The sequence below is a fragment of the Vipera berus genome (genome assembly GCF_964194415.1).
Source record: "Vipera berus genome assembly, chromosome: 12".
Classification (NCBI taxonomy): Eukaryota; Metazoa; Chordata; class Lepidosauria; order Squamata; family Viperidae; genus Vipera; species Vipera berus.
Window position 1 is genome coordinate 12,514,002 of NC_138215.1, and position 27,087 is coordinate 12,541,088.

At 43.4% G+C, this 27,087-nt stretch overlaps 2 protein-coding genes across 5 annotated transcripts; both read right to left on the minus strand.

The window, feature by feature from the left end:
• Positions 1–1,428: 1,428 nt before the first annotated feature.
• On the minus strand, positions 1,429–25,647 carry PLIN1 (perilipin 1). Of its 4 annotated transcripts, XM_081337190.1 has the most exons (8): positions 25,348–25,647; positions 24,581–24,696; positions 13,350–13,414; positions 11,734–11,935; positions 10,091–10,173; positions 8,916–9,144; positions 7,162–7,337; positions 1,429–2,288 (listed from the first exon to the last, which is right to left on the minus strand). In XM_081337190.1, exons 3-8 carry the CDS (start codon positions 13,392–13,394, stop codon positions 1,926–1,928), a joined length of 1,098 nt encoding a protein of 365 aa, XP_081193316.1. In that variant the 5' UTR covers positions 13,395–13,414; positions 24,581–24,696; positions 25,348–25,647; the 3' UTR covers positions 1,429–1,925. The 4 variants fall into 4 exon arrangements, with proteins under 4 accessions (XP_081193316.1, XP_081193317.1, XP_081193318.1 ...); XM_081337191.1 differs by lacking the exon at positions 24,581–24,696 and having other exon boundaries at positions 13,350–13,408; XM_081337192.1 differs by lacking the exon at positions 24,581–24,696.
• On the minus strand, positions 20,270–22,673 carry PEX11A (peroxisomal biogenesis factor 11 alpha). Its single transcript, XM_081337222.1, has 2 exons — positions 22,603–22,673; positions 20,270–21,911 (listed from the first exon to the last, which is right to left on the minus strand). The coding sequence occupies exon 2, from the start codon at positions 21,811–21,813 to the stop codon at positions 21,343–21,345; it is 471 nt and encodes a 156-aa protein (XP_081193348.1). The 5' UTR covers positions 21,814–21,911; positions 22,603–22,673; the 3' UTR covers positions 20,270–21,342.
• Positions 25,648–27,087: the final 1,440 nt, after the last annotated feature.

Sequence of the window (27,087 nt, forward strand, 5' to 3'; positions counted from 1 at the left end):
TCTATGCAACTACTGTTCCTGTCCTTGGATTCCATGCAACTACAATTCTCTCGCCCCGGAAAGTCTTCTCTAAAGCTGCTGCCTAAACCAGTTTGTTCAATCTGTCATTGAATTTTTTACTCTTTGTTCCTCTTTATTGTCTTTCTGCATGTTTGTCTGAATCCTGTGTTGTTGTTGTTGTTGTTGTTGTTGTTAGCTGAGAAGTCGTGTCCGACCCATCGTGACCCTATGGATAACGTTCCTCCAGGCCTTCCTGTCCTCTACCATCTTCTGGAGTCCATTTAAGCTCACGCCTACTGCTTCAGTAACTCCATCCAGCCACTTCATTCTCTGTCGTCCCCTTCTTCTCTTGCCCTCAACCTTTCCCAGCATTAGGCTCTTCTCCAGTGAGTCCTTGCTTCTCATTAGGTGGCCAAAGTGTTTGAGTTTCAACTTCAGGATCTGGCCTTCTAAAGAGCAGTCAGGGTTGATCTCCTCTAGGACTGACCGGTTTGATCGCCTTGCAGTCCAAGTGACTCGCAGGAGTCTTCTCCAGCACCATAGTTCAAAGGCCTCAATTCTTTGGCGCTCAGCCTTTTTTATGGTCCAACTTTCACTGCCATACATTGCAACTGGGAAGACCATAACCTTGACTATACGCACTTTTGTTGACAGAGTGATCCTGAATCCTGTAGTGGTACTAAAATACCAAATATTGGAAGCGACTCACAAATACAGGAGTCTCAGGGGACAAGAGCCCAGCTTATCTAATTTCTGTTCATCGTGCAGCTAGAGGGTCACAAGCAGACACATCAAAGTCAAATTGGCTACTTCTTTCATCTGATGAGGTTTGGAAGAAACCAGTAACAAGATTAAGCAGAGATCTGCCATCACAGTAGACGTGAAGAAAAAGTAAAATGTTCTTTTTTCACTGCTGCTGTTAAATGTCACGCTGGGCTCCAGAGACTTAGATGTTAATTTCTCTGCCAAGACTACACCACACACAAACCAGCCCTGTTTATAGTTACCAAAGGCAGAAAAACTCAACAAGGATTGGGAAGCTATACAATACAGAACTGGATGCAGGATGCAGCTGTTGTACTAGTTAACGGTTTAAAAATTTGGACTGGAGAAAGCCAACATTCAGGTCCTGACAATGGTCTTCACCTGGTGACTTTCAGCAAGCATTTCCACCTACCTGCCTCACAGCTTGTTCCATCTCTTTCAGAGAAAGACGGATGCTTTTGTCACAATAATGGCATGGGGAGGGAGAGAGAATTTAACTCCTCTCAGTCATACCACAGTTGCAACCCTCACTTCTCGCCTCCTTCAAAACCATCAATTTTGAATAAACAAGAAATCAAGCTACCTTCAATGTACTTTGGAATGATTGTCAAAGAAGCATGGAATTGTCCTCACAAAGCCAGTAGAAGTTGGTTATTTTATTGGAGTATTTTTAAATGTTGTACTAATAAAGCTGGCATTAAGAGAGCAGATGGTGCATGAAGGTCACGGGGGAGATTTAAACTAAGTTACACATAAGCAGTAAATTAAGCAGAAGACTTGGGTTGTCAATTGCTTCGTTAACACATCCCAAACCAGCATGTTGTTTTTGTGAATTGCGTGACTCCAGCCATGGTGATTTGTCAAGCCACGTTTCTTGGCTTTGTGTGTCAGTTGTGATTTTGCAAGCCATAGCTAAGTGTGGTATAAGATCTCAGCCTTTGGAGCTGCCGAACTGTAGTTTAGACACTTGTATGAAGTCATCTAACAGATATATAACTTTCTTGGCTTTTTTTTCATTGAAAATGTTTTGTTTCTCATCCAAGAAGCAAAGAATGGATGAGAAGCGAAACATTTTCAAAGGAAAAAAACCCCCAGAAAGTCCAGTCAATTCATACTTAACAAATCCGAGTTTAGCATAATGTGCAAACCCGCTCACTAGCTTAGTCTTTCTTGAGGGCAGCGCTATAGAGTCCTGCAAAGTGTGCCCTTATGTAGGTGGCTTCCAGGCTAGGACGGAACAGCCCCTCACTCCACCTCCTGATGCTGGACCCCTCCTTGTAAGGGGAGAAAGCAGATTTCCGGGCCGTAGTAGATTCAGCTTCCAAGGATGAGCTCTGAGGAAGGGGGAGGGGCTCATCAAGATTGAGGAATGGAAGAGGATAATGACCCCGACTAGCTCGTCTTTCTTGCAGCTTCTTGCTCTCAGGAGTTACAAGCTGGACCCCATCTGGTTCTTGGCAAGACTCTGGAGGAACCACCCCCATTGTTTCCTCTTCTTTCATCACAACCCTCGGGAAGGTGAACTAGTGAGTGGGAAATGGAAGAAAGAGAGAGAGAGAGAGAGAGAGAGAGAGAGATCCCTGGTGATTTAATGAATTATTTTCTCATCCCAAACTCTATGTTTTCCATCAGACTTGAGGTCATACTATCAATAACATTGGCATTTCCGGGACTTTGATACCATTCAAGATCCCTTGCTTTTTTGACAGAGTCCTTCGGGAATGTTGTTTTCTATTCTTGGCTGGTAGGGCGTTCAAAGAGTGAGTGGCCTATGTACATTTGCTTGTCTGGACTTCCCCTGTGTGTGTTTCCTTTGGGAAAAGAAAGAAGAATAATGTTTGATTTTGCTCAGTCTGCTGGACTGAAATTGTATACAGGACGGGAACTTAACTCACAAGGTATATTACAGTGAATCAGACTATCCCGCTGAGCCATCACTTTGTTTAAACCTCTCAAGCATAACGCAGACATTGCGCTTGGTTCCTCCTCAACAAAGATTTAGCATGTGGTGTGAACTCAGCAACCGACCGCCAACTCAGTCAAAAAAATGGCTGCTTTTAATAGCTATTTAATAACTAACTTGCCTTCCTGCTATAGTCTAGGACAGGGCTTTTCAACCTTTTGACCCATTGTACCACTTCTAGGATATGGCAACATCCGAGGACCACCAGTTGCCTAGCAAGGTGTCAAAAACTTGATGACCAAAAAAAAAAAGGAAAAAAGTGATGAAGTACAATAGTTACAATAGTTCACTTACTGACTGTTCAAAGTTACAATGGCATTGGAAAAAGTGCCCCCCAAGCCACAGTCGAGCAAGACAACCTGCCTGCCCGCCTAGAGGCGCTCTTCTTCCTGTCCAAGATTTTCATTGTTGGGAGCATTTCTGTTGAGGATTGGCAGTGGAGGGGGAGGGAGGTGTTTGGTTTTTATTCCCCCCGTCTCCTGGGTGGTTGCAGCAGGTTTTGGTCACTTCACATGACCCTGGGACACTGTGACCATCATAAATATGAATCAGTTGCCAAGCATCTGAATGTAAATCACAAGACCCTGGAGATGCTGCAACATTCCAGCTGATCGGTGCTTCTTCTGGGCTCAAAAGCACCAGGATCAGCGCCGAACTCCAGCTGGAGCCTGGTGCTGATCCTGGTGCTTCCGCTGAACCCTGACAGCCCTGCCGCTCCAGCCATCTCTGGCTCAGGCTTGTTCGGTGCTGCCAACAGTTCAGCTCATTCCCCTCCCCTGCTACCACTTTTCTGGGATGGTCGCATACCATCTGCCAGGTGCCAATGTACCACAGGTGGCACCTGTACCACTGGTTGAAAAGCCCTGGTCTAGGACAGCAACCCCCAACCTTTTGAGCACCAGGGACTGTTTCTATGGAGAAAGGTTTTTCCACAGACTGGATGTGGCATGGTTTTGCATGTTGCCTGCATCTCGTAGTTGGGGCTTCACCTGTTTGCGCGGTCCTGTTGCTGGCATGCCGCAAACTGGTGCTGGTCCACAGATCAGGGGTTGGGGACCCCTGCTCTAGGATCATGATGAGCAAAGGGTAACAATTGACTGCATGTATTTTTCATCGGGTGGGACACTCAAGGATTATTTAGTTTAGTTAGTGGTTAGTTGGAGGATGAAAGTTACTTTGGACTAGAATATTAGGGATTAGATATATAGCTCACAGCTGACACATGTTGCTAGATTGAATTCTCAGCAACCCAAGGTGGGACTGGAAGCGCTCCTGTCTGAAACGTTGACAGTTGTGACTTAAATTCTAGGCAAGAGTAATGTATTCCTCTCTTAGCAGCCAGGTGGGGAAAAAGAAAAGAGAAAGGCAAACGCAAAGAGAAATGATATCGGGATGAGAAGGGAAAACTATAGGAGTGAAAGAGTGCTTAGAACAAGGGAGAGAAAAAAATGAAATTTGCAAGAACGAGAGAAAGGGGAAAAAACATAAAGGAAAAAGGACATCAGAACAAGATCTGTCTGGCCATCTTGAATATTGCCCAACAAGGTTTTGAATGTAGCATATTGTTTATTATCCTTTCTCATTTCACCCAAAAGTAAAAATGCTGCTAAATGGGGCCCCCCACCTGGGTATTCTAGAATGTGCTACCTCTGAATATCGGCTTTTATACTTATCCTCCATGAATTTCAACTGCCTTTCAGACTGTGGGAAAGCTCAAGAACTGAGCTTCAGGAGTCTCCATGTGCTAACTCAGGTCTGGGGTTCAGCTGTCTACACTGACGGCTGGAGATGATCCACCACAGAATCACAGAATTGGAAGGAATCGCACAGATCTCTCAGCCAAATGCAAGAAAACCAATTAACACAGTTCAGAAAGGTGACTAGCTCGCCTTTTCTTTAAAACCTACAGAGACGAAGAACCTGCAATCTTCATGAGTAGCCTGTCCTACTCTTGTCCAATTCTTACAATCAGAAAGTTCTTCCTTACCTCCAAGGTTTCATAGAGAGGATGCTAGAGACCAAAATCAAACATGTCTTTTCCCCGTTGAGATACTGCCCCCTTCCACGTCAGAATATAGGAAAGTTCTTCTTCAACAGCATATTGGATTTGAATAAGAATCCATCTTGTTCTGCATTCCTTGCCAGAAATGGCTGAACAGTTGCATCCAGGAAGTTCCTAAGCTAGAACTGGACAAGCACGTCTCTTCCACTGTTCCCTTTTAGTCGCTGAGACTAAGAACACGACGCCTGGGATTCAGAAGGTGGCATTCAGCCAGGCAAGCTGTTCTGCTTGCATCTGTTGAGTCCCTTTTTCAAAGTCAGCCCAATCGGTGGCCGCATCTTACAATTAATTATGCATTGGTTGAACACATCCTTTTAAATCAGTCTCAAAATCTCTCTGGTTTTGGCTTCAATGGATCAAATACAAGAAACGTACAAAATACAATCCTTCCTTCCTTCCTTCCTTCCTTCCTTCCTTCCTTTCCTTTCCTTTCCTTTCTCCTTCCTTCCCTTCTTCCTTCCTTCCCTCCTTCCTTCCTTCCTTCCTTCCTTCCTTCCTTCCTTCCTTCCTTCCTTCCTTCCTTCCTTCCTTCCTTCCTTCCTTTCCTTTTTCCTTCCTTCCTTCCTTCCTTCCTTCCTTTCCTTCCTCCTTCCTTCCTTCCTTCCTTCCTTCCTTCCTTCCTTCCTTCTTTCCTTCCTCCCTCCTTCCCTACCTCCCTCCTTCCCTCTTTCTCTCGCTATCTCGTTTGTGTGTGTGTGGTTTACACATTTATCTTCCTGTTTAAAATCAGTAGTCCCAATGGATTTTGGGAAAGATGTTAATCAAATCCAGGAATTACTATAGAGCCAGTTAAAAATAAAACAGCCTTTTCACCTTCACCTCCAAATTAATCTCCCAGAAATGGAAAAGGATCTTTACTAGAGATCAGACTCCAGTCTTGGCTCTCAAAACAGGAGGCAGCTGAGTTAGAATTTCTTCGCCCTGAGTTTCCTTCAGAAAAGAATGGAGCCAAATACCAAACCTCTTTCTGCAGGGAAAACAAAACCCATAGTGGGGAAAGAGGGACATAGTTTGAAAGCAGGACCTATCAATTGGTTTCTAAGCGATAGCATTTTAGCCGGGATTTGTTCTGTTTTCTGAACCATGAATCCAGACTTATTTTGTCTGCTCAAAATCCGGATAGTGGCTCAGGAAATGGAATGCAGAGAATCTAGGAAATAGCTGAGCAAGGATTATGTTGCTCCTGAGCCAAAAGGATCCAAACTTCACTAAAATCCTGCTTTCGCCTTTTTAGATAAATGCAAACTTTTTTTATTTGTTGAATTTGAAGACTGCCCATCTGACTCGCATTAATTGTAATGCATACAATTAAAACATAAAAAATCTAAAACCTATATAAAATACAATACCTCAAAAAAAAGAGCTAGATAAGAACAAGAATAAAATATGTTAAAAGTTAAAAGGTGAGGGGAAGGCGATCAAGGTGCCAGCTCGCTCCAGGATTGCATCCTGCTCAATGAGGTCCATGAAAGTTGGCAAAGCCACGTCTTTAAAGTCCTATGGAAGACCAGGAGATCTTGGGGTGATGGGGGGGGGGAGGAAGTATTCCAGAAAGCGGGATCCATGGCAGAGAAGGTCCCTTTCCTGGACCCTGTCAGTTTGAAATTCTTTCAAACTTGGCAACTTTCAGACTTGTAGACTTCAACTTTCACAATTCCACTGCCAATCCCAGGGAAGTCACAAGTCTTAAAATTGTCAAGTTTGGAGACCTCTGCTTTAACCGATGTGATCCGTAGCATATTTTCCCTACTAATGGGGTAAGATGGACTGACATAATCAGGATAAGATGGTTTCCAAGGTAACTTGGCCCCTTGCCATATAGGGCTTTGACCAAGACCTTGAACTGGACCTGGAAGCAACATGGAGTTCCTGCAGTCAAGGTGTTACATGTTCCTTAAATTTGCACAGTAATCTACCCGAAGTCCTGAGAAATTCTCATTCCATAGTCCAAACTACCGAATGACCCATACAAGCTCTAGTCTCTATATCCTGTGCCCATGGAACAGCTACAGATATTGGAGAAAGATCTGGAAAGAGTTTTCTTTTAAAAAAATTGTAATTTGAACTTATAGGCCACCCAGAGTCATTTCTTGTGAGATGGGCAGCTACAGTATATAAATTTCATGAGATAGACCAGGGGTAGGCAACCTCGGCTCTTTTATGACTCATGGACTTCAACTCCCAGAATTCCTGAGCCAACTTGGCTGGCTCAGGAATTCTGGGAATTGAAGTCCATGAGTCATAAAAGAGCCGAGGTTGCCTACCCCCAAGATATACGGACAGACAGACAATAAAACTGTTGTTTACTGTTGAGGCACTTCTTAGTTCAGCAACATGTGCTACCTGATCAACCCAATGCTATGGCACTTACCATATATGAGATCCACATAGCCAGTTTCACTCCTTTGTCCTTAGTAACCTGGATGGCTTGGGATGTCTGTCTGAAAGCAAGTTGGGAAACAGCAGCAGCTAAGGATTTAATGCTTCCAAAGATGCTGGGAGGAGCAACCATCTTTTCTGATACACATCCCGCTGGAGACTTGTAGGCTACAAGCAAGAAATGGGGGAGAAATGCATAATTAATAAGCCAGACCATTGTTCTTTAACTGATTAAAGATGTTAAATGATTCCATACATTCTATGTCAATGGTTTTCAACTTGGGGGGCGGGGGGGGGGGAAGCCCGTGAGGTCATCAAGGAAGCCCACGAGGACTCGAAGAAATGTTATGACTTAAATCTTGATTTACACTAAGGCTTGGGAGTCCGTGGCCACAAAAAGTATTTAAAGAGGGTCGGTGGGGAAGGAAAGGTTGAGAACCACTGTTCTATGTCCCCTGAGCATCTCTGCCTATGAGAAGACTTGATTATGGGTGATTGGGAACAAGCAGATATTTTGGTAGCTCACACAACGTAATTTAATGCCCTCTCTTTACAATCCAGTCTTCCAAGCAGCGTACCCCGCACTGATCCCTCAGATCTTTGGGTACTGTCGGTGTCAGTCTAGCAACAATGGAACATCAGTTTCTCCGCTTGTGTGAGAAAGACAGCTCCCTCAGCAATTCTTATAATTTTGAAAATGTTGCTGTTGCAAATGGGGCAAGTTTGTGTGTGGTGTTGAACAGGAATAATGACTCAAGTCGAGGAAGTTCTTTGACAACCTCATAGAAACAGAGGTAGGAATGTTTGTAGCACCCTCTTGTGGAAATAGGGCTACTGGAGCCTAAGAAACTGCAACCAACCAATCAGAATAGAGCTGGAAGGGACCTTGGAGGTCATCTAGTCCAACCCTCTGCTCAGGCAGGAGACCCTATACCCATTTCAGACAAGTGACTGTCCAGTCTCTTCTTAAAAGCCTCCAGTGATGGAGCACCCACAACTTCTGAAGGGAAGCCGTTCCACCATATAAGCTGACTTTGTTAGCCAAAATGTCTTTAAAAAAAAATCAGGACTACAACACTCAAATTCTGAAGCCAGAAAATACCCAGCTTTAACTTCTGATAAAGAAAATGGGTTTATAAAACTAACAAGATGATCATCTCATAAAAGGGAAAGCTCGGGATGCCAAACAACAAAAAAAGCAAAAATAAAAGATGCTCTCTCTTTATTTGGATACAATATTTGGAGTGGAACCCAAACAACGAAGCACAAATAAATGACAGATTCTATCCTCAATCTAATTTGTGTTGCTTTTTAGTTCAGACTCTGGCAGAGATGCAAAACTGCCTAATTTACATTCTATTTTTATATAATGTTATTAAAGATTTTTTTTAAAGCAAGATAAATGCTAATACAAACTAATATAAAGTAAAAAAAAGAAAGAAAACAACGAGAAAGCTATGTGCAAAAAAGTAACAGAAATAAAAAGAAAAATAGAGGAAAACAAGATACTAAGCAGGCATATACATAGAATGAAGGCTATTGCTAAGCACATTGATTTGTGCTTCTTAGATTGTAAGCCGCCCTGAGTCTTCGGAGAAGGGCGGGATATAAATGGGATTTTAAAAAAAGAAAAAGAAAAAAAAGAAACATCTTGCTAATCAGGAAACATATGAACTTAAACTTCAGCTCCAAAATGAGATTTATTTACTTTTTTTTTACAATAGATCAACCAGGCACTATATTAACCTGAATTATGCTCCATTATCCCATCCACCACCTTCTCCAGCTTGCCGACGGCAGAGGTTTTAACCATCTCTTGACTCCTCTTCGCATTTTCTGTCTTGATCCTCAGGCTGTTGTTAGATGGCTCATTATTTTCAGCAGACAGTCCTAAGACTTTGTCCAGGATGTCCATGACAGAACATACCATGTAGTGAAGGTGAGCTAGAATGGTGTCCTTCAAATCAGAGGTAGCCTGAGGAAGAGGAGATAATGGAGAAAAAGTTCTTTATCATGACCATTTTATGTTTTCAAGCGAGACAGTGGATCTGTCTGGTAGAATTAGCAGACAGTTCGAAAGCACGTAAAAAGGCAAGTAGAAAAATAGGGACCACTACGGTGGGAAGGTAACAGCGTTCCGTGCGCCTTTGGCGTCTAGTCATGCCGGCCACACAACCACGGAGACGTCCTTGGACAAGCGCTGGCTCTTCGGCTTTGAAACGGAGATGAGCACCGGCCCCTAGAGTCGGAAACGACTAGCACGCATGTGCAGGGTGTTAGATCGTGAGCTCTGGACCGCATGGCCAAGATGGACGACGCAGGACAACAGGGTTCAGCATAACATTCTTTATTGATGAAGCACAGACTTGGCAAACAAAGGGGCAACTGCCCCTCTTATATACCTAGCCAGGTATTCTTGGAACCAATCCCATTGTCCGGATTTCCCGCCAAAGACTGCCCTGCCAATCCTGACAGGGCACCCTGCCACCTGGTGGTGTCAGTGGCTATCTCTGTGAACATCTCCTATATACATATATACATAACACAGGGGAACCTTTACCTTTACCTAAGTAGTAAGAAGGAGGTGTCCAGAAGTTCACTAGGGCTAGTATAGTCCTAACAGAGAGCTCAGCAGCTTCTGGACCAGGGGTCTTCAAACTTGGCCCATTTATGACTTGTGGACCTCAACTCCCAGAATTCCTCAGCCAGCCTGGGCTTGAAGTCCACAAGTCATAAAAGGGCCAAGTTTGAAGACCCCTGTTCTAGACAGACACCAACATTTAAGTCACGGAAGCCTGCATTTTTGAGATGAGAGCTACTGTATACTTGGAACACGGGCCCAGAATAAAATAAGTGCAGCCAGGTTACAATCCTGGTTCAATTCAGCAAGACAGGTTTTTTTTCTTTTGTTTTTTACTTACTTCCTCCACCGGTTTCTGAAGGATAGGTATCTTCTTCTCCAAATGTTCCAAACCTTGACAAGCCAAAACATTGGCTGCTGCAACTGAACGAGAGAGAGAGAGAGAGAGAGAGAGAGAGAGAGAGAGAGAGAGAGAGAGAGAGAGAGAGAGAGAGAGAGAGAGAGAGAGAGAGAGAGAGAGAGAGAGAGAGAGAGAGAGAGAGAGAGAGAGAGAGAGAGAGAGAGAGAGAGAGAAGAATGTTTAAACAGTGCTGGAACAGAAGGGAGGGTCAGCCACTGGATTAATTGATCCCCCTGTATCTTCACCCAAATTTCACCAAGATTCACAGACTATGTTTGGGTGGTGCACTAAACCACAGTTCCAATACATGCTACCATGTTACAAAGTGCATTCCTCATCGTATATTGTAATTATATGCAACCTTCGGTTTGGAGAATAGAGCAGTTTGGAGAATTCTAATGCGTTCCATCCCTCTTCTGGACTACATCATTCCAGAGGTCGTTTGATGGTTATCCAGAAGTCAAGTTTGCAACTGGAAGTCGTTGAAGGTATTCTGGATATGGCATGGCATGAAACAGCTGGACTGCTGCCATGAAACTTCAATCCTACCAGTCTGGGGACTTCTGGGAAATCTCTGAACTACCTTGGAATGGTATGGTAAAGGTACAGCATGGATCAGGGAAAGAGGACTTTATGGAACCAGCTGCCATAAAAGCCAACACAGTGCTAGGCTGCATTAACAGAGGGATAGAATCAAGATCACGTGAAGTGTTAATACCCCTTTACAATGCCTTGGTAAGGCCACACGTGGAATACTGCATCCAATTTTGGTCACTACGATGTAAAAAAGATGTCGAGACTCTAGAAAGAGTACAGAGAAGAGCAACAAAGATGATTAGGGGACTGGAGGCTAAAACATAAAAAGAACGGTTGCTAGAATTGGATATGTCTAGTGTAATGAAGAGAAGGACGAGGGGTGACACATGATAACAGCATCTGAAGGCAGGACAAGAAGCAATGGATGGAGACTAATCAAGGAGAGAAGCAACCTAGAACTAAGGAGAAATTTCCTGACAGAATAATTAATCAGTGGAACAACCTGCCTCCAGAAGTTGTGAATGTTCCAACACTGGAAGTCTTTAAGAAGAGATTGGTCAGCCATTTGTCTGAAATGGTATAGGGTTTCCTGCCTGAGCAGGGGGTTGGACTAGATGACCTCCAAGGTCCCTTCCAACTTTATTATTATTATTATTATTATTATTATTATTATTATTATTATTATTATTATTATTATTATTATTATTATTATTATTATTATTATTATTATTATATGGAATATTATATTTTCCACAATGTGCCTTACATAGCAATACTTCAGCCATGATGGGAAATCAAAGGCACTAAGGTACCAAAGAACTGTAGTCAAATACAATGATAAATATTTATTCACTTATTAAGTCACAGAACAATGGACTGTAATTATTATTCTCTCCCTCTCCCCCGAAAGATCCAGAATATGTGTCAGCGAGGAACTGACCGGAGTGGACACTACAGAGTGGACTCTGGAGATGAAAGCAGCTGACAATCAGAAATTAAAATGGGTGTTTGGGTCCTTTCCAAAATGAAGCTTGTGCAACACTTACATTGAGGCTGCAGCTTCTGCACCACAGGCTTCACACTCCATAGAGCCAGGGAACTGGCATTCTGGAGGGCCCACTCATAGGTGGCACACACTGATGCCATCAAGGGGTGAATCTCTTTGGCACTGGCATACGTGCTCTGGAGATTGGTGAGGGCTGAATTCACCACGGGTAGCTGCAGAACTCTCTGTAACACACTGCTTTGCTGTTCAAAAGAGAAAAAAAAAGAAAAAAGAGGATGCGGATATAACCAGAGGAGAGAAAAATATCCCTAGAAAGAAGAATGAAAACATTATAGTAACTATCATTTATTCTTTCTCTGGCTTATTATTGATTGGCAATCCGGCACCTTTGCTATCCCAAACCCGTATAATAACAAGTTACGTGTGGGATTTCTTTCCTAGCGAGATCTGGGGATGGTGTGTTAAAAAACAACCATAAGTAATTCCAAAGGGCCATTGGTCAAGCCAAGCTTGTTTATTTATTTGTTTATGGAGAACCAACCTAGAACTAAGGAGAAATTTCCTGACAGTGAGAACAATTAACCAGTGGAATGTCTTGCCTCCAGAAGTGGTGAGTGCTTCATCGCTGGAGATTTTTAACAAGAGACTGGACAGCCATTTGCGCAGAATGGCATAGGGTCTCCTGCCCGAGCAGGGGGTTGGACTAGAAGACCTCCAAGGTCCCTTCTGGCTCTGTTATTCTCTATTAAAAGAGCTACTAATTACCAAAGATCTATTTGCTTTTCTGGGCTGAGGTGGTCAACCTACGATCTGAAAATAAGTTACTGCATAAGCTATGTCCTGTGTCATACATGAAGAATGTGTGTGTGTGTGTGTGTGTGTGTGTGTGTGTGTGTGTGTGCGTGTGCCTTCTGAACAATCTTGACTTGTGGCAACCATATGGACAAGTGCATGCCCTTAGGTAGAATTAGACTCACAGTCTCCCCACCTGCTGCCTTAGTTTAACCAGTACAGCAAATGGGCTTGGAAGAACAACCGGTGGGACAATTTTCATCCCCAAACAGCCTAAGGGAAAGATACCTCTACCCATTTGAATCTTCACCCTAACCCCCACCCACAAGCTGCTATTTACAAAAAAATGTGAAAAAGGCAAAAGAAATAGTCTTAGGGCTTGACATTTAGGCTAGGACAGGGGTAGGCAACCTCCGCTCTTTTATGACTCATGGACTTCAACTCCCAGAATTCTGCTGGCTCAGGAATTCTGGGAGTTGAAGTCCATGAGTCATAAAAGAGCCGAGGTTGCCTACCCCTGGGCTAGGGAATCATCTTTTGCCATTTCACATTATTTGAAAGCCAAACTCTTTTTCTGTAACAGTGGCTTGGGTCGCTCTGTTTCAAATGAAACACATAGATGGCTTTTTAAATAAATAAATAAATAAAAAATAGCAGACATAGTGTCTAATTCAGCCAAGATTAAAATTTGCTTTAGGCTGCAGAACTAGATCAGGTCCCCTGAATCTGTTTACTAACGCAAATAGTACAAATGGTGTCTCACCAGACATTTGCTGATGTTAATGATTTTTTTTGTTAGCCATTTTGAGAGTGATAATTATAGCTTTACTATAAAAAGAATCTTCCCATGTTGGGTCAACTTACCTTGGGGCTTCCATTCTGCATTACTGGTTTGTTTCTGGCTGCCATTGTCGATCATTAGCCTGCAACTAAATCATGGGACATGTATAAAATGTTGCATACTCTAGGGGGAATGTAGGGGGGGAAAAAGAACCCCCATTCTCAGCTAATGCTCAGAGTCGTCCCACAAAGGAGAAACACGCAGGAGAGTTTCAACAAACCAAAGAAATTCTATCTTCACACAGCACTTACTGTAGGTGGGCTATGAAATCTGTGGCTCCAACACAGAACAAGGTCCCACCTTTCAACAACTATAAAGGGGGATGATACGATGATAGCACATTTCCCTTCAAGCTTTCCCATGATAGGGGTGCTTGCCGGTTGAGCTCCGGACGGCCCCTGACCTTCGCTCCTTCCGGCGCGATCTAAAAACATATCTATTTGAGCAGTCTGACCTGGTCTGATGGGTTAGGGTTGGGGTTTTAATATATTTTAATTACTGTTTTATTGTTTTAACTTGGGGCACTTACTTAATTCGTTTTTAACTTTTATATTCTGTTTGTATTTATTGCCCTCTACACCGCCCTGAGTCCTTCGGGAGAAGGGCGGTATAAAAATGTAATAAATAAATAAAATAAATAAATAAGGTGAGTTGTATTAAGGATTTGAAAACTTTGCCATGAACAAAATGAAGAGGGGGGGGGAATCAACCCATTTTCCAAAGCACCTGAAGGCAGGACAAGAAGCAACGGATGGAACTAATCAAGGAGAGAAGCAACCTGGAACTAAGGAGAAACTTCCTGATTTAGAACAATTGATCAGTGGAACACTTTTCCTCCAGACGTTGAGGGTGCTCCATCATTGGAGACTTTTTAAAGAAACGATTGGACAGTCATTTCTCTGAAATGGTATGGAGCTTCTTGCCTAAGCGGGCGGTTGGACCAAGCCTGTTATTCTGCCAAGAGACTGGACAGCCACTTGTCTGAAATGGTATAGGGCAGGGGTAGGCAACCTTGGCTCTCTTATGACTCATGGACTTCAATTCCCAGAATTCCTGAGTCAACTATGAGGTTGCCTACCCCTGGTATAGGGTCTCCTGCTTGAGCAGTGGGTTGGACTCGAAGACCTCCAAGGTCCCGTCCAACTCTGTAATTCTATTTTCTATGTGACTGAACGGCCAGGTGAATATAGGAGCCAGTGCTTCTGGCTTTCGTTCAATTAATCCCCATTCCAACAAAGAGGAAATTGCTGTAGTTTGCAGGGAATTTTCTTCTGTATGATTAGAAAAGTCCTTTTTTGCTCTTGCCTATCTCATCTTTTACAGAACCAAAAGGAACCCTCGGATCGATGAATGCTGAATCCAAGTCCTGCTAAGCCATGATTCTAATTACTAATATTGAATGAGAAGAATGAAAGGCTTTCTACTGTGCCTTCCTTCTGCATTTGGAATAACCACATCTTTAACTTCACTCCTGAAACCCAGAACTCCTCTATGGGGAGGAAATAAAGGAAATAAAGACTTTGGGAGCAGTGACTGAGGTCCCATTTAGATGGCATTCTCCTGCTGAAATGAAGTGGAGGGAATTGACTCCATTTGAGCCGATCCAATAGGCAGATCAATATAGAAGAAGGTGATTCCTCAGATGACCTTGAAAGGTGACAATCAGATCTTCAATCCCACGCAGAAGCCAACTGGCAACCAATGCAGCTCCCAAAGCAATAGGATCACCTGAATTTATTGAGATAGACCCATTATTGTCCGAGCCATTTGTAGATTCTAGATTCTAAGGACAGTCTTATTTACAGCGCATTATAGTGATCCAAGCGGGAGGTGACTAAGACATGAATGACTGCAGCATGGCCCCCATTGGTCATAATTGGCGCACCAAATGTAACTTCAGTATGCAAAAACCCTCCTGGCTACAGATGCTACCTGCTGATCAGTTGTGAACCACCTCTGGAGAACGCCATTCAGAGTCAGAGATGGCATTTCCACGGAGTCCTCTGGCCCACCAACCCAAAGAGAATCTATCTCAGAGGGGTCCAGTCCAAGTCTGTTACTTCTCATTCAGATGCTCCGGGATTCAACAAGATAATTTAAAAAAAAAATCTGGGAATACAACCTTTTTATTGGAGAAAGCTGACTACAAAAATTGCTCAGCCTCCGTCAGAAAACCAGTTCTCTGCATGCCGACCAAATCCTGAGGATTTTAGATAAGGTGGGAAAAGCAAGCTCCTGTTTCCATGTGCAAGAGAAGCCTTTTTTTTAAAATCTCTTGGAGGCAATGACCAAGTTCTCACATTACTCTAAGCCCCAAACTGGTTTGTTTGGTTTGGCTCGATCCAGTGCACTAACCCAACTGCTGTAGTTTGTAAACCATGGTTCACTGATCAACACGTTAAACCAACCCAATTGTGGCTGACTTTTACATTTGGGTGGTAGCTTGCCTAAAGTGATTCTAGAAACCAATTTCAAAGACCATCGACAAGTGTTACGCGATGTCAATTGCGCAGGAAAGCTACTCACAGGCTGCAGACGTCTTGAACAAGGTTCCAGCAGGGCCGTCTCGACTGTGAAAGAAGAAACCCGTGCCCCAGACTGTAATGCTATGAAGCCCCACCTTCCAGCGGGATAATTCTGCCAAGCTTCTTCAGGGATGAAGAAAGATGGCTCCCTTGGGCCTCCTGAAACCCAAACAGACGTCTGAAATACCAGCCGAGGGCAACTCCAAATTATGGAAAGGATTGTCCAAGCAACATAACAAAATGTGAAAACTGCCATCTCTCAGGATCTTTGGAAAGTACCTACTACAGTAACCTAACGTTTTTTGGGATGGGGTGGAGAATCTAGGTGCTTTTAGGGAATGCCTTGCTCACACACACACACACACACACACACACACAGAGAGAGAGAGAGAGAGAGAGAGAGAGAGAGAGAGGTCCTATTTAAAAAGGAACCTTGCCTGTTTAAGATGCCAGGGTGTCAAAGTAGACACCCTGATGCACAGGCTTCATTTTCTACATTACAATTCTTGGCATATACCTGGAGGTGAGGGAGGGCCCCCCCCACTCTCCTGGCCTTCCGTAAAGGTGTAAAAAGATGGCTCTGCAGTCTTGCTTGGGGCGTGCAGAGAAGCACACAGCCCTGGGGCCGGTTAGCACCCTAAATGCCCTCCTCCCACTTTTTAAATTAATTTTTCACATTCCTTCCCTCTTTGAAATTTTATATGCTGCTTTTATGCTCTTAAATGTTTTATGCTGCGCCACCCCGAGTCCCTCACCTCTCACACGAATGAAGGCAAATATTACGTGTCCCAGGATAATGTGGCAGGATCCAATCTAGATCGGTTGCCGGGACCAGAGGTTTAATCCCACCAGGCTCAAGGTTGACTCAGCCTTCCATCCTTCCGAGGTAGGTAGAATGAGGACCCAGATTGTTGGGGGCAATTAAGCTGACTTTGTAATAATGCCGCTTAGGGGGGGTGTGAAAGCCCTAATAAGCAGGCATATACATAGAATGAAGGCTACTGCTAAGCTTGTAAGCCACCCTGAGTCTTCGGAGAAGGGCGGGATATAAATGGAATTAAAAAAAAATCTTCTGAGCTTTCTGGACTTGTGCTGGAGCCCAACCTCAGGGAATTTCTCTCTAGCAGAGTGTGGCCTATGGTGGTGAGAGAGAGGTTCCCTGGGTGGTCTCCAGCACAAGAAGGAAAGCTTCGAAGACTAAAGCTCTGGTCCCGGCAACCAACCCAGATTGGATCCTGCAATACTACCTCTCACTTGTTAAAAGACACATGCAGCTTTCCAGTGTAAGAATGCAAATGTATTAGGCAATGGCTGTCTGTGGAATCCTCTGCAATAGGTCAAGGGGAGCGGGCAATGAGAGAGTGGACTCTGTCCAGAGTAAGATGCCCACCTTGTTTTCAAACTACACTAACAGCCAGTGCAAATCAGCCATTCCTTCTCACCCTATTCAGTCTCGACACTGTGACGTTTCATGTTAATTTGTGCAAAACCAGCAACAGCTTTGTTGTTGCCGTTGGGGGACTTGGGTAGTATAATTGTGGGGAATTTTTTTTGGCAAAGTGGGGTCCTTCGTGCTCCTTGAGCTTGACTGTTTTCTTGCAGAGGTTTCATTACCCAACTGCAGGGCCCTTGAGGATGTTACCTAGTTTGGGGAATGAAACATCGGCAAGAAAATAACCAAGCTCAGAGAACACCAAGTACCCCAGAGTCCTCCTCCTCCTCCTCCTCCTCCTCCTCCTCCTCCTCCTCCTCTCTGCAAACCCCACTCCTTTCTATCATTAATGATGTTACCTAGTTTGGGTAATGAAATCCTTGCAAGAAAGCAACCAACCTCAGAGAGCACCAAGGACCCCAGAGTTGTCATCCTTGTCCTCTTCCTCTTCCTCTTCCTCCTCCTCCTCCTCCTCCTCTCTGCAAACCCCACTCCTTTCTAGCATTGATGATGTTACCTAGTTTGGGTAATGAAATGCTTGCAAGAAAGCAACCAACCTCAGAGAGCACCAAGGACCCCAGAGTCGTCGTTCCTCCTCCTCCTTCTCCTCCTCCTCCTCCTCCTCTCTGCAAACCCCACTCCTTTCTAGCATTGATGATGTTACCTAGTTTGGGTAATGAAATGCTTGCAAGAAAGCAACCAACCTCAGAGAGCACCAAGGACCCCAGAGTCGTTGTTCCTCCTCCTCCTTCTCCTCCTCCTCCTCCTCCTCTCTGCAAACCCCACTCCTTTCTAGCATTGATGATGTTACCTAGTTTGGGTAATGAAATGCTTGCAAGAAAGCAACCAACCTCAGAGAGCACCAAGGACCCCAGAGTCGTCGTTCCTCCTCCTCCTTCTCCTCCTCCTCCTCCTCCTCCTCCCTGCACACCCCACTCCCTTCCAGCACTGATGAAGTTACCTAGTTGGATAATGAAATATCTGTAAGAAAACAACCAAGCACAGGTTGTTATATTTATATATTTATATTTATTAAATTTTTATAATTTGTTGTCAGAACACACACTCCCCCTTCCCAATTCAGCCCTGAGCTACAAATATTTTCTTCTTTTGGCAAAGTCCTGGGGCTGGTGGCAAATCTTTTGAAAGTATGTGATGGACACACTCAGAAAACTGCTCCTAAGTCAAAGTCTGTCAAAAAAATCATCCATCCATCATCCTTCTGGATGTTATACATCATATAAGGAAGACCTTTGTGGATCCGTAAGCACAATAACAGAGCTTGGTGGGTTTTTTTTGTGGCATTGAAACCTCCTATTTATTTATTTTTAATTGAAAAGTATTTTTTTGAGAATCAGCTGCAAGAAGGAGCCTGCCAAGCCCCAAGGAAGATGGGTGTCTGGAACATCTGTACCAGACATTGCCAGATACTCCTTTATAACTATAAAAAAAATCCTTCAATGAATCCCACAGTTTTCAATGTGTTTTTCATGCTAAAATAACATTTTTTTTGTTACAGAGGTAGGGAAAGATGGATCAGCTCATCCTCGCCCCACCATTTCATCTAATACCTGCTTCTTTTGACTCATGAAAACCACCACCTCCTCCTTTGCATGTTTAATGCTTTTCACCCTAATTCATTACTCCGTGATGTAGGCAAAAAAGCAAAAGAGATTATGTAAACTAGAAAATTCTTCCCTTAAGCCTGGCAAAGAGGCACTGAAGCACAAAGGGCAACAGCCATCCCAAAATGAAATATTTGGCAACAACTATACAGTTGGCCGAGAGAGGACTGAATGCATTTTTTAAAAAAATAAATAAATCCAGAAGACAAATTCATCTTAGGCTTATACACTGGGGGCATTAAAGGAGACAACTGCACTTCATCATTGAAGACACCAAGTATATGGAGAAATTGAACCGGAATCTTAGGACCTGAAGGTGAAGGTGTCGGTAGAGCAAGTAGAAACTTCGTTTAAATTCCACCTCCCGTTCTCTCATGTGACTCTCATTTGCTAATGTACTCTTCGTTACTCACACACTTCAATAATGCAACTTCAGGGCCCACAAAATCCAGTGGAATGACACCAGGCTTCTCCAGAAAGAGCGTTAGGGAAAACCAATGACTCCCATATCGAAAAGGTGCCGGAGTTGAATTAAATCAAACTTTCCTATAAGAAACTATTCTCTTCTCTTCAGATCACATCAATTTTGTATCAGATTTTCTTCTTTGTGGGGGTGTTTCAGACTTTCATTTATTTTATGAGTCGTGGTGGCGCAGTGGTTAGATTACAGTACTGCAGGCTACTTCTGCTGCCTGCAGTTTGGCAGTTCAAACCTGACAGGGTTCAAGTTTGATTCAGCCTTCCCTCCTTCTGAGGTCGGTAAAATGAGGACCCAGATTGTTGGGGGCAAGATGTTGATTCTATAAACCGCTTAAAGAGGGCTGTAAAGCACTGTGAAGCGTTATATAAGTCTAAACGCTATTATTATCTTATTCGTTAAACTTATTTGCCGCCCATCTTGCTTTGGTCTTGTATTCTTTAAAAAAGTATACAGTTTGCCTTGTACTCTTTTAAAAACGTACTGAAAGCCCACACAGAAGACGACTAAATTAAGCTTCCCCAACGAGCTGCCAAGTAGCCAAAGTGGATAAAATATGGCTAAGCAACTCTCCATATTGTTTTGCCAATGGGACCCTTAATCAACTACAGGTAATCCTCGACTTACAGCCACCATTCAGCCCAAATTTTCTGTTGTTTTAAGTGAGACATTTGTGAAGTGAGATTTGCTCCATTTTACGACCAGTTTTAAGTTAATCGCCCGCAGTTGCTAAGTTACTAACCCGGTTGCTAAGTGAATCTGGCTCCCCCGTTGCATTTGCTCGTCAGAAGGTCGCAAAAGGGGACCCACGTGACCCTGAGCCACTGCAGTGGTCGTAAGTGTGAACCAGTTGCCAAGCACCTGAAATTTGAACACATGATCGTGGGGATTCCGCAAAGGTCGTAAGTGCGAAAAACGGTCGTAAGTCACTTTTTTTCAGCGCTGTTGTAGCTTTGAACGGCCATTAAATGAACTGTCGTAAATTGAGGACTATCCGTATATGTCTTGCTATGCACAGTAAACTAGCAGGGGACTCGTTTCCAAAGTGAAAGGTTTGGATATTCTTTTATTTACATTTTTTTCTCAGCCAAAATGGAAATACAATTGCACTTATTTCAGAGAGAACTAGAATACTGAAGAAAAAGGCACAATACTGTTTCTGAATCCCAACCCCCAAGAAAAGCGAACTGTCTCATTTCTAGCAATGTACAGATTAAGTACAAACATTTAAGTGCAAACCTTCTCCCTCATTTCCACGGCACATTTAGCCCCTGAAAACAATGCTCCCTACAATATAACTTTCTTTCAGGGGATCAAATGTGTCTGTGACGAATAAATGCTCATCTTCATTCCACAGGCAAAAGAATTAGTGTGACATTAAAAAAATCGTAAAAAAAACTTCACAGTCTGTCAGAAACCAGAATAGCTAAATGTTAGCTAGAGACAGCAGTTTGGGGGCCTGTAAACATGTAATCTTTCTGGTTAAAGAGGGTTTATTAAGTTCTGGAATTCATCCCTAATAACAGCAATAAACCCTTAAAAGGCCATGCTGGGATGGTGTGGGGTGTGTGTGTGTGGAGGAGAAATACATAATCTAAAAGGCAATTCTCTTTCAAATTAACTTCAGATCCACTGTTCTCTCTCCCAGAATGAAAGACGTGCCTGGCTTCTCACCAAGGTTTGAGGCCGACCCATCTTGAGTAGTGACAGTCTTGCTTGTTTTGTTGCATAGCTGGAAAAAGATCTTCAGCCAAGGGGCCCTTTATCCCTCTCCCAACTTAATCCAGGTCATTTGGGCTGCCCAATATGGCAGTCCAAGGAAGAAAAGAAGAAAGAATTCAACTAGGGGTAGGTAGGGAGGACAAAAGTCCATCATCAAAGAGGTGGAGGCCAATATGCACCAGGGTGTGTGAAACACCATTGTGCAAAAGGGAAGCCTTCAGAGAAGGCTCCAAGTCAATCTTTCAACCGTAGGTGTGGCCTCATCACAGTAAGGATTCCCACCAAGGAGGAGATGACACCACACAGCCCTATAATTCCAGGGTTGGTCTTGTAGATGCCCAGTCGGTCCAGCGGACTAAAGATATCACAAAGGTTCTTCACCGTATCCAGCAAGAGGGGTGGGTAGTCCTTCAATGTGAGGAATGCAAGCAGGAGAAAAGTCTGTAGCTCACCGTTGGTCAGGAAAGCCATCTTCTGGAATTTCTGCCCGCCAGCTGTCGAGGTCTTTTTGGGCTTCTGGCTGCAGGTGGCCTGCTTCATGCGCCAGCAGAGCTCATAAAAATCCTTGATCAGATTTATCACCAGGGAATAGTAGTAGCATTTGGTCGCCCAGTTGCGCCACTTCTTCTCATTGATGTCCGAGAGGAGCCCAACGCTCTTCACCCACAAGACGGTGTCACAGGCGAAGTACATAACCCGGTTCATGTTGGAGGCAGTCAGGAAGAAGCGAGGAATGGCGCAGGGCAACAGAGAAGCTTTGTGGGCTGCCACGATGGCATGCACGATATTGCCAAGCCTAAACACTGCAAGAGAAACCAGAGCTGAAACAGGCCTGGAGTCTGACGGCGCCACTGATGCATCATGTGCAGCCACGTACGGCCTCAGCTTTGGGCAATAACACAATTCAAGGTCTCTCCTTTGGGCTACCTCGACTAGGCATGACAGCAACTCAGCCAATAATGGGAGAAGATTAATGGGGGAGAATAAAAGTGGCTTTGTCCAAGAAGATAATGAACTTAAGTGTACAGGGTTGAGTTCCAGTTTTGGAAAGCTACTACTAAAACACTCCAGTTCATTGATGGCTACTCCCAGATTTCATCAAGGGTGAACTTCTGTATCTATCTATCTATCTATCTATCTATCTATCTATCTATCTATCTATCTATCTATCTATCTATCTCATTCCATTATGTATTCAAGATGGACAGTGATTAATATTTATATGTTATTTATATGTAAGGGTGTAGGTCTATACATATGTTGTATATAGTATGTTTAAATGTGTGTTATGTATGTGTACACTTGGAGAGCAAGCAACTAAATTTCATTTTTGATGTGTGCCATTGTGTCCACAGTAAAAAATAACAATAAAGATGATCTAATAATAATCTAACAATATCTCTCTTTCTCTGATCTATCTATCTATCTATCTATCTATCTATCTATCTATCTATCTATCTATCCATCCATCCATCCATCCATCCATCCATCTACCTTAATCAATATCATTATCCATCTCTCTTTGTCTCTCTCTGAAGAAACTTCTTGGATGACAAGTGAAACATCTTCAAAGAAAAACAAGAAAGTCCAGTTTGCTCATGAAAAAGCATCTTTGGGACAACTATGACCTGGATGACTGTGAATCTCCGTAGACTTTTTAACTCTTGAAATGTTTTGAACCAAGCTGCAGTGATGGGGGCCCTTTACCATTCCTGCAGTCAAGTTCCATCATTGCAAGAAAGGCTGGGGGACAGATATCAACCCCCCCCCCAAGCACAAATGAGGACATTTGTCATGTCAAAGCCAAAAAAATACATAGCTCCCTGTCTCCTGGTTAAATGTCAACAAATGTGGATGACTTTAAATAGAAAAGAAAAGGCTGCTGCACTCAACAACGCAAACACACCATTGTACAATAGCAAAGGTAGGAACTGGGAAAGGATCAGGCCAGTCAAACAGGCTATTCTCACCCCAGACCAAAAAGAATAGTAATAGCACATTCCTCATGCTAATTCATACATGCAAATTGATGAAACCTACATTAGGACACAAACAATTCAGGTCGTGTAAATGCAATAATTGACTAATTGAGAAATTTTGATTAATAAGCAGGCTAGGCTTTCCCATGCAGGCACAAGGAATGAAGATCAGCAAGTAGGAATGAAAATCAGCAGGTAGGATCCTAAGTTATAGAAAGTCATAACAAGGTCTCAAGGCCATCAAGAGAACAGCCCAAAGATCTATCGGCTCAGGAAAGCAGAAAAATATAGATTTTAAGCCTCTGAGCTTAAAGTTATTTAAAGAGCTTTGATTGCAATATTCCCGCAGTGGAGAAATCTGGATATATTAGGTAATTCCAAGCAAAGGAATCATAGGAGCTATAATACTTTGGAAGGCATCAAAGCCGAGCAAGGCTGAAGTACAAATGAATCACCCATCTACTGCAACCAGTAAGGAACCCTCGCCATTAAATTCCCATCAGGAACTGTCCATAAAGTCAAAATCCTATACAAATGACAAAAATCAGAGTATAATCCTAGGCATTATTCAATATTTTCTTTTCTGGGACTTACTCCTAAGTAAGGAGAGTTGTGAACTTCAGCCCGCGTCACTGTGCCTCAGCATTAATGAAACAGTCCACGAGGGAAGCAGATGAGATGCTTAAAAGCTTACACCTTCCCACCGTCTCAACAAGCCTGAGACTATTTTGATCAATAAATTAAGGACAGGTTTACTTTTCCTGTCCACTCATGTTCAATTATCACAGACTGTCTGGACAAGTCCCTGAAGTTTTCTTGGCAAGGGTTTGTTTTTTTTTGAAAAGCGCTTTGCCATTGCCTCTTTCCAAAGGCTAAGAGAAAGCGACTGGCCCAAGGTCACTCAGCTGGTTTTGTGCTTAAAGCAGGACTAGAACTCCCGCTCTCCCTGATGCCATTATTTTTATTTATTTTTATTTTAATTCCATTTATATCCCGCCCTTCTCCGAAGACTCAGGGCGGCTTACAAGCTTAGCAGTAGCCTTCATTCTATGTATATGCCTGCTTATTAGGGCTTTCACACACACCCCCAAGCGGCATTATTACAAAGTCAGCTTATTGACCCCAACAATCTGGGTCCTCATTTTACCTACCTCGGAAGGATGGAAGGCTGAGTCAACCTTGAGCCTGGTGGGACTCGAACCTGCACTAATTGCAGGCAGCTGGTGTTACTTAAGGAGGCATTAGCCCACTGCTCCACCAAGGCATTACACCCAACTGGCTCTCAAGGGCAGCGTTACAAGATTCCCGGTCTGTAAACCAATTCTGGTACACAGTATTGAGGTTTTGCTTTTCTTTTTTTTACCTTTTTTTAAAAAAATGCGACTCTTTTTTCTGCCCCATCCACCTACCCCTTATTTTGGGACTGTCGGCAATTCCCTTCCTTTCCCTTTTCTTTCGTCGATAGACCCGGTATCTAAAACTAACATACTCACTCTTCCGTCCTGAGCTCATGCTCGATTCCAGAAGTCTGAGCTTCATAACCACTTTCCCTCGGTGAGTCTTACGCTCTAGAATATAACTAAGCAGCATGCATGAATACTGAGTTGCTCTGGAAAGGAAAGGAAAGAGAGGCGCATTGCTGGTCACACATCACAAGCAAAGCGGGCTGTGTCTTCCCACAAGGAAACCGGGGGAGGTATATACATACATGCATATAGAGAGACATACCATGCGCACGGGGCCCTCCCCACGCAGAGGATGCTAGAGGGCTGCTTAGCTGTAATGCAAATTTTCTAATATATAGTTTTGCGGGAGGCAAAGTTGCTCAGCCAGAGGAGATGTGGCAAGTGGTGCATAAGAATCTATTCTATTTAATTATCCTGGAAAAACATGTTTAGTTCCAAAAGCATTTGCTGGCAAAGAGAGAGAGAGAGAGAGAGAGAGAGAGAGAGAGAGAGAGAGAGAGAGAGAGAGAGAGAGAGAGAGAGAGAGAGAGAGAGAGAGAGAGAGAGAGAGAGAGAGAGAGAGAGAGAGAGAGAGAGAGAGAGAGAGAGAGAGAGAGAGAGAGAGAGAGAGAGAGAGAGAGAGAGAGAGAGAGAGAGAGAGAGGCTGTCTCCTTCCAAACCTCTTCTCAGTGCTGTTTTATTGGAAGACCATTTACAATTCTTGTGAAGCAGCTGTTAACGCACGATGGGATAACACTTTGAATCCTGCACAAAAGGCATCATAATGGAATTGAAGGGAATGAATTAAAACAAACCGCCAATTTCTTGCATCTGCGCAGTATCCGTCTCAAGTAGAGATGTGATTGCTAATCCCACTTGAAACAGCCAGAATAAACTCAAATGAAATGGGAATAAACAAATCACTTTATTTCACATGCGTCCAATGTCATTAACTCATGGTTATAGCAAAAGCCCATCCGGAATGCAAGGTTGTAATTTGAACCCATCTCATTAGGTAAAAAAAATGATGAACTTTCCATCCTGTGCAAAGTTACATGTTGATAATGGAGCTTGATATCCCAGCCACATGCCAGGGTTCATCCAGAGAGATAATACAAAGACAAAGGTAGGAAGTCCTGCCATAAACTATGAAAGCTCCACCCACCTAACTAGAAAGCATGGTATTCACTATAAAGTTAGACTACAATTCCCATAAGGCATCTCTTGAGGAAATAACATTTAACCCTGTAAATGCTACATGTTCTTACATACAATGCTGCTAAAGTAAAGGTAAAGTTTCCCCCGCACATGCGTGCTAGTCGTTTCCGACTCTAGGGGCCGGTGCTCATCTCCGTTTCAAAGCCGAAGAGCCAGCGCTTGTCCGAGGACGTCTCCGTGGTCATGTGGCCAGCATGACTAGACGCCAGAGGCGCACGGAACGCTGTTACCTTCCCACCGTAGTGGTCCCTATTTTTCTACTTGCATTCTTACGTGCTTTCGAACTGCTAGGTTGGCAGAAGCTGGGACGAGTAACAGGCGCTCACTCTGTTACGTGGCACTCGGGATTCGACCCGCCAAACTGCCGACCTTCTGATCGACAAGCTCAGCGTCCTAACCCACTGAGCCACCACGTCCCTTTTACAATGCTGCTAGGGTGCTGTATTAACCCTGTAAATGCTGAATACACTAACACAGTTCTTAATTCTTAAACTAGATATAAAATAGAGCAGCTGAACGTATACTGGTCCAGCACAATCCATTATGACAGGTCATAATGCTATTTATTTATTTATTTATTTATTTTCTGCTCCTACCTGAACATCCATGAAACTGGACCTGGGGGCTTCAGACCAGCTTTTCTGGCGTTATACATTAAGCCGGAGTTTGGTATAACTGGCAAACGGTTGAAGTAGGACTTTTGAGATTGAGGTTCGGCTCCATCTGCAGCTGTGGGAAAAACTGGTCACGCTGAGCCTGGAGCCAACTTCAAGTCCAATTTATTGCACAGATGGTTGCGCTGTTGCAAAGGCAAAACTGGAGGAAAGATTGCTACCCACATTGCCTTGAGGGTATGAAGGTGAGGTGGGTTGTGAAGCTGCCAAACCAATGGCAATCGCTCGGCTCACTTCAGTGTTAAAAGCAGCCTGCATTGCTGAAAGATAAGTTTACATAACACCGGCCAATATTATTTTTATTTTTATTTTAATTCCATTTATATCCCGCCCTTCTCCGAAGACTCAGGGCAGCTTACAAGCTTAGCAGTAGCAATATTAACACAAGGCAGGTAATCAGTGGTGATTAAAGCATGCATTGGCAACTCTTTGACATTCACCTCTTAACAGGCTTAGAAGAAAGAGATGGGGAAAAATTATTAGGTAGAGGTACATGTGGCATGTGTGATTCTCACACCTACGTAAAGCAGCAAGATCACCATTCCCACATGATTTGTTTTGCTCCAAAACCTTCCCCTGCAGAATTATCAGGCTTCTGATAATTCTCCTACCAGATTTTTTTTTACATTTTCTTATTGATATCTTGTGGGGTGATGCAAGGAT

Coding starts and splice junctions, on each gene's coding strand:
- PLIN1 (XM_081337191.1), bottom strand. CDS start 13,394: ATGGCAGCCAGAAACAAACCAGTAATGCAGAATGGAAGCCCCAAG. Junction 7,338..8,915: donor GATAATGGAGCATAATTCAG/GTTAATATAGTG, acceptor TCTTGCTTGTAG/CCTACAAGTCTCCAGCGGGA. Junction 2,289..7,161: donor CTATGTGGATCTCATATATG/GTAAGTGCCATA, acceptor CCCACTCACTAG/TTCACCTTCCCGAGGGTTGT.
- PEX11A (XM_081337222.1), bottom strand. CDS start 21,813: ATGAACCGGGTTATGTACTTCGCCTGTGACACCGTCTTGTGGGTGAAG.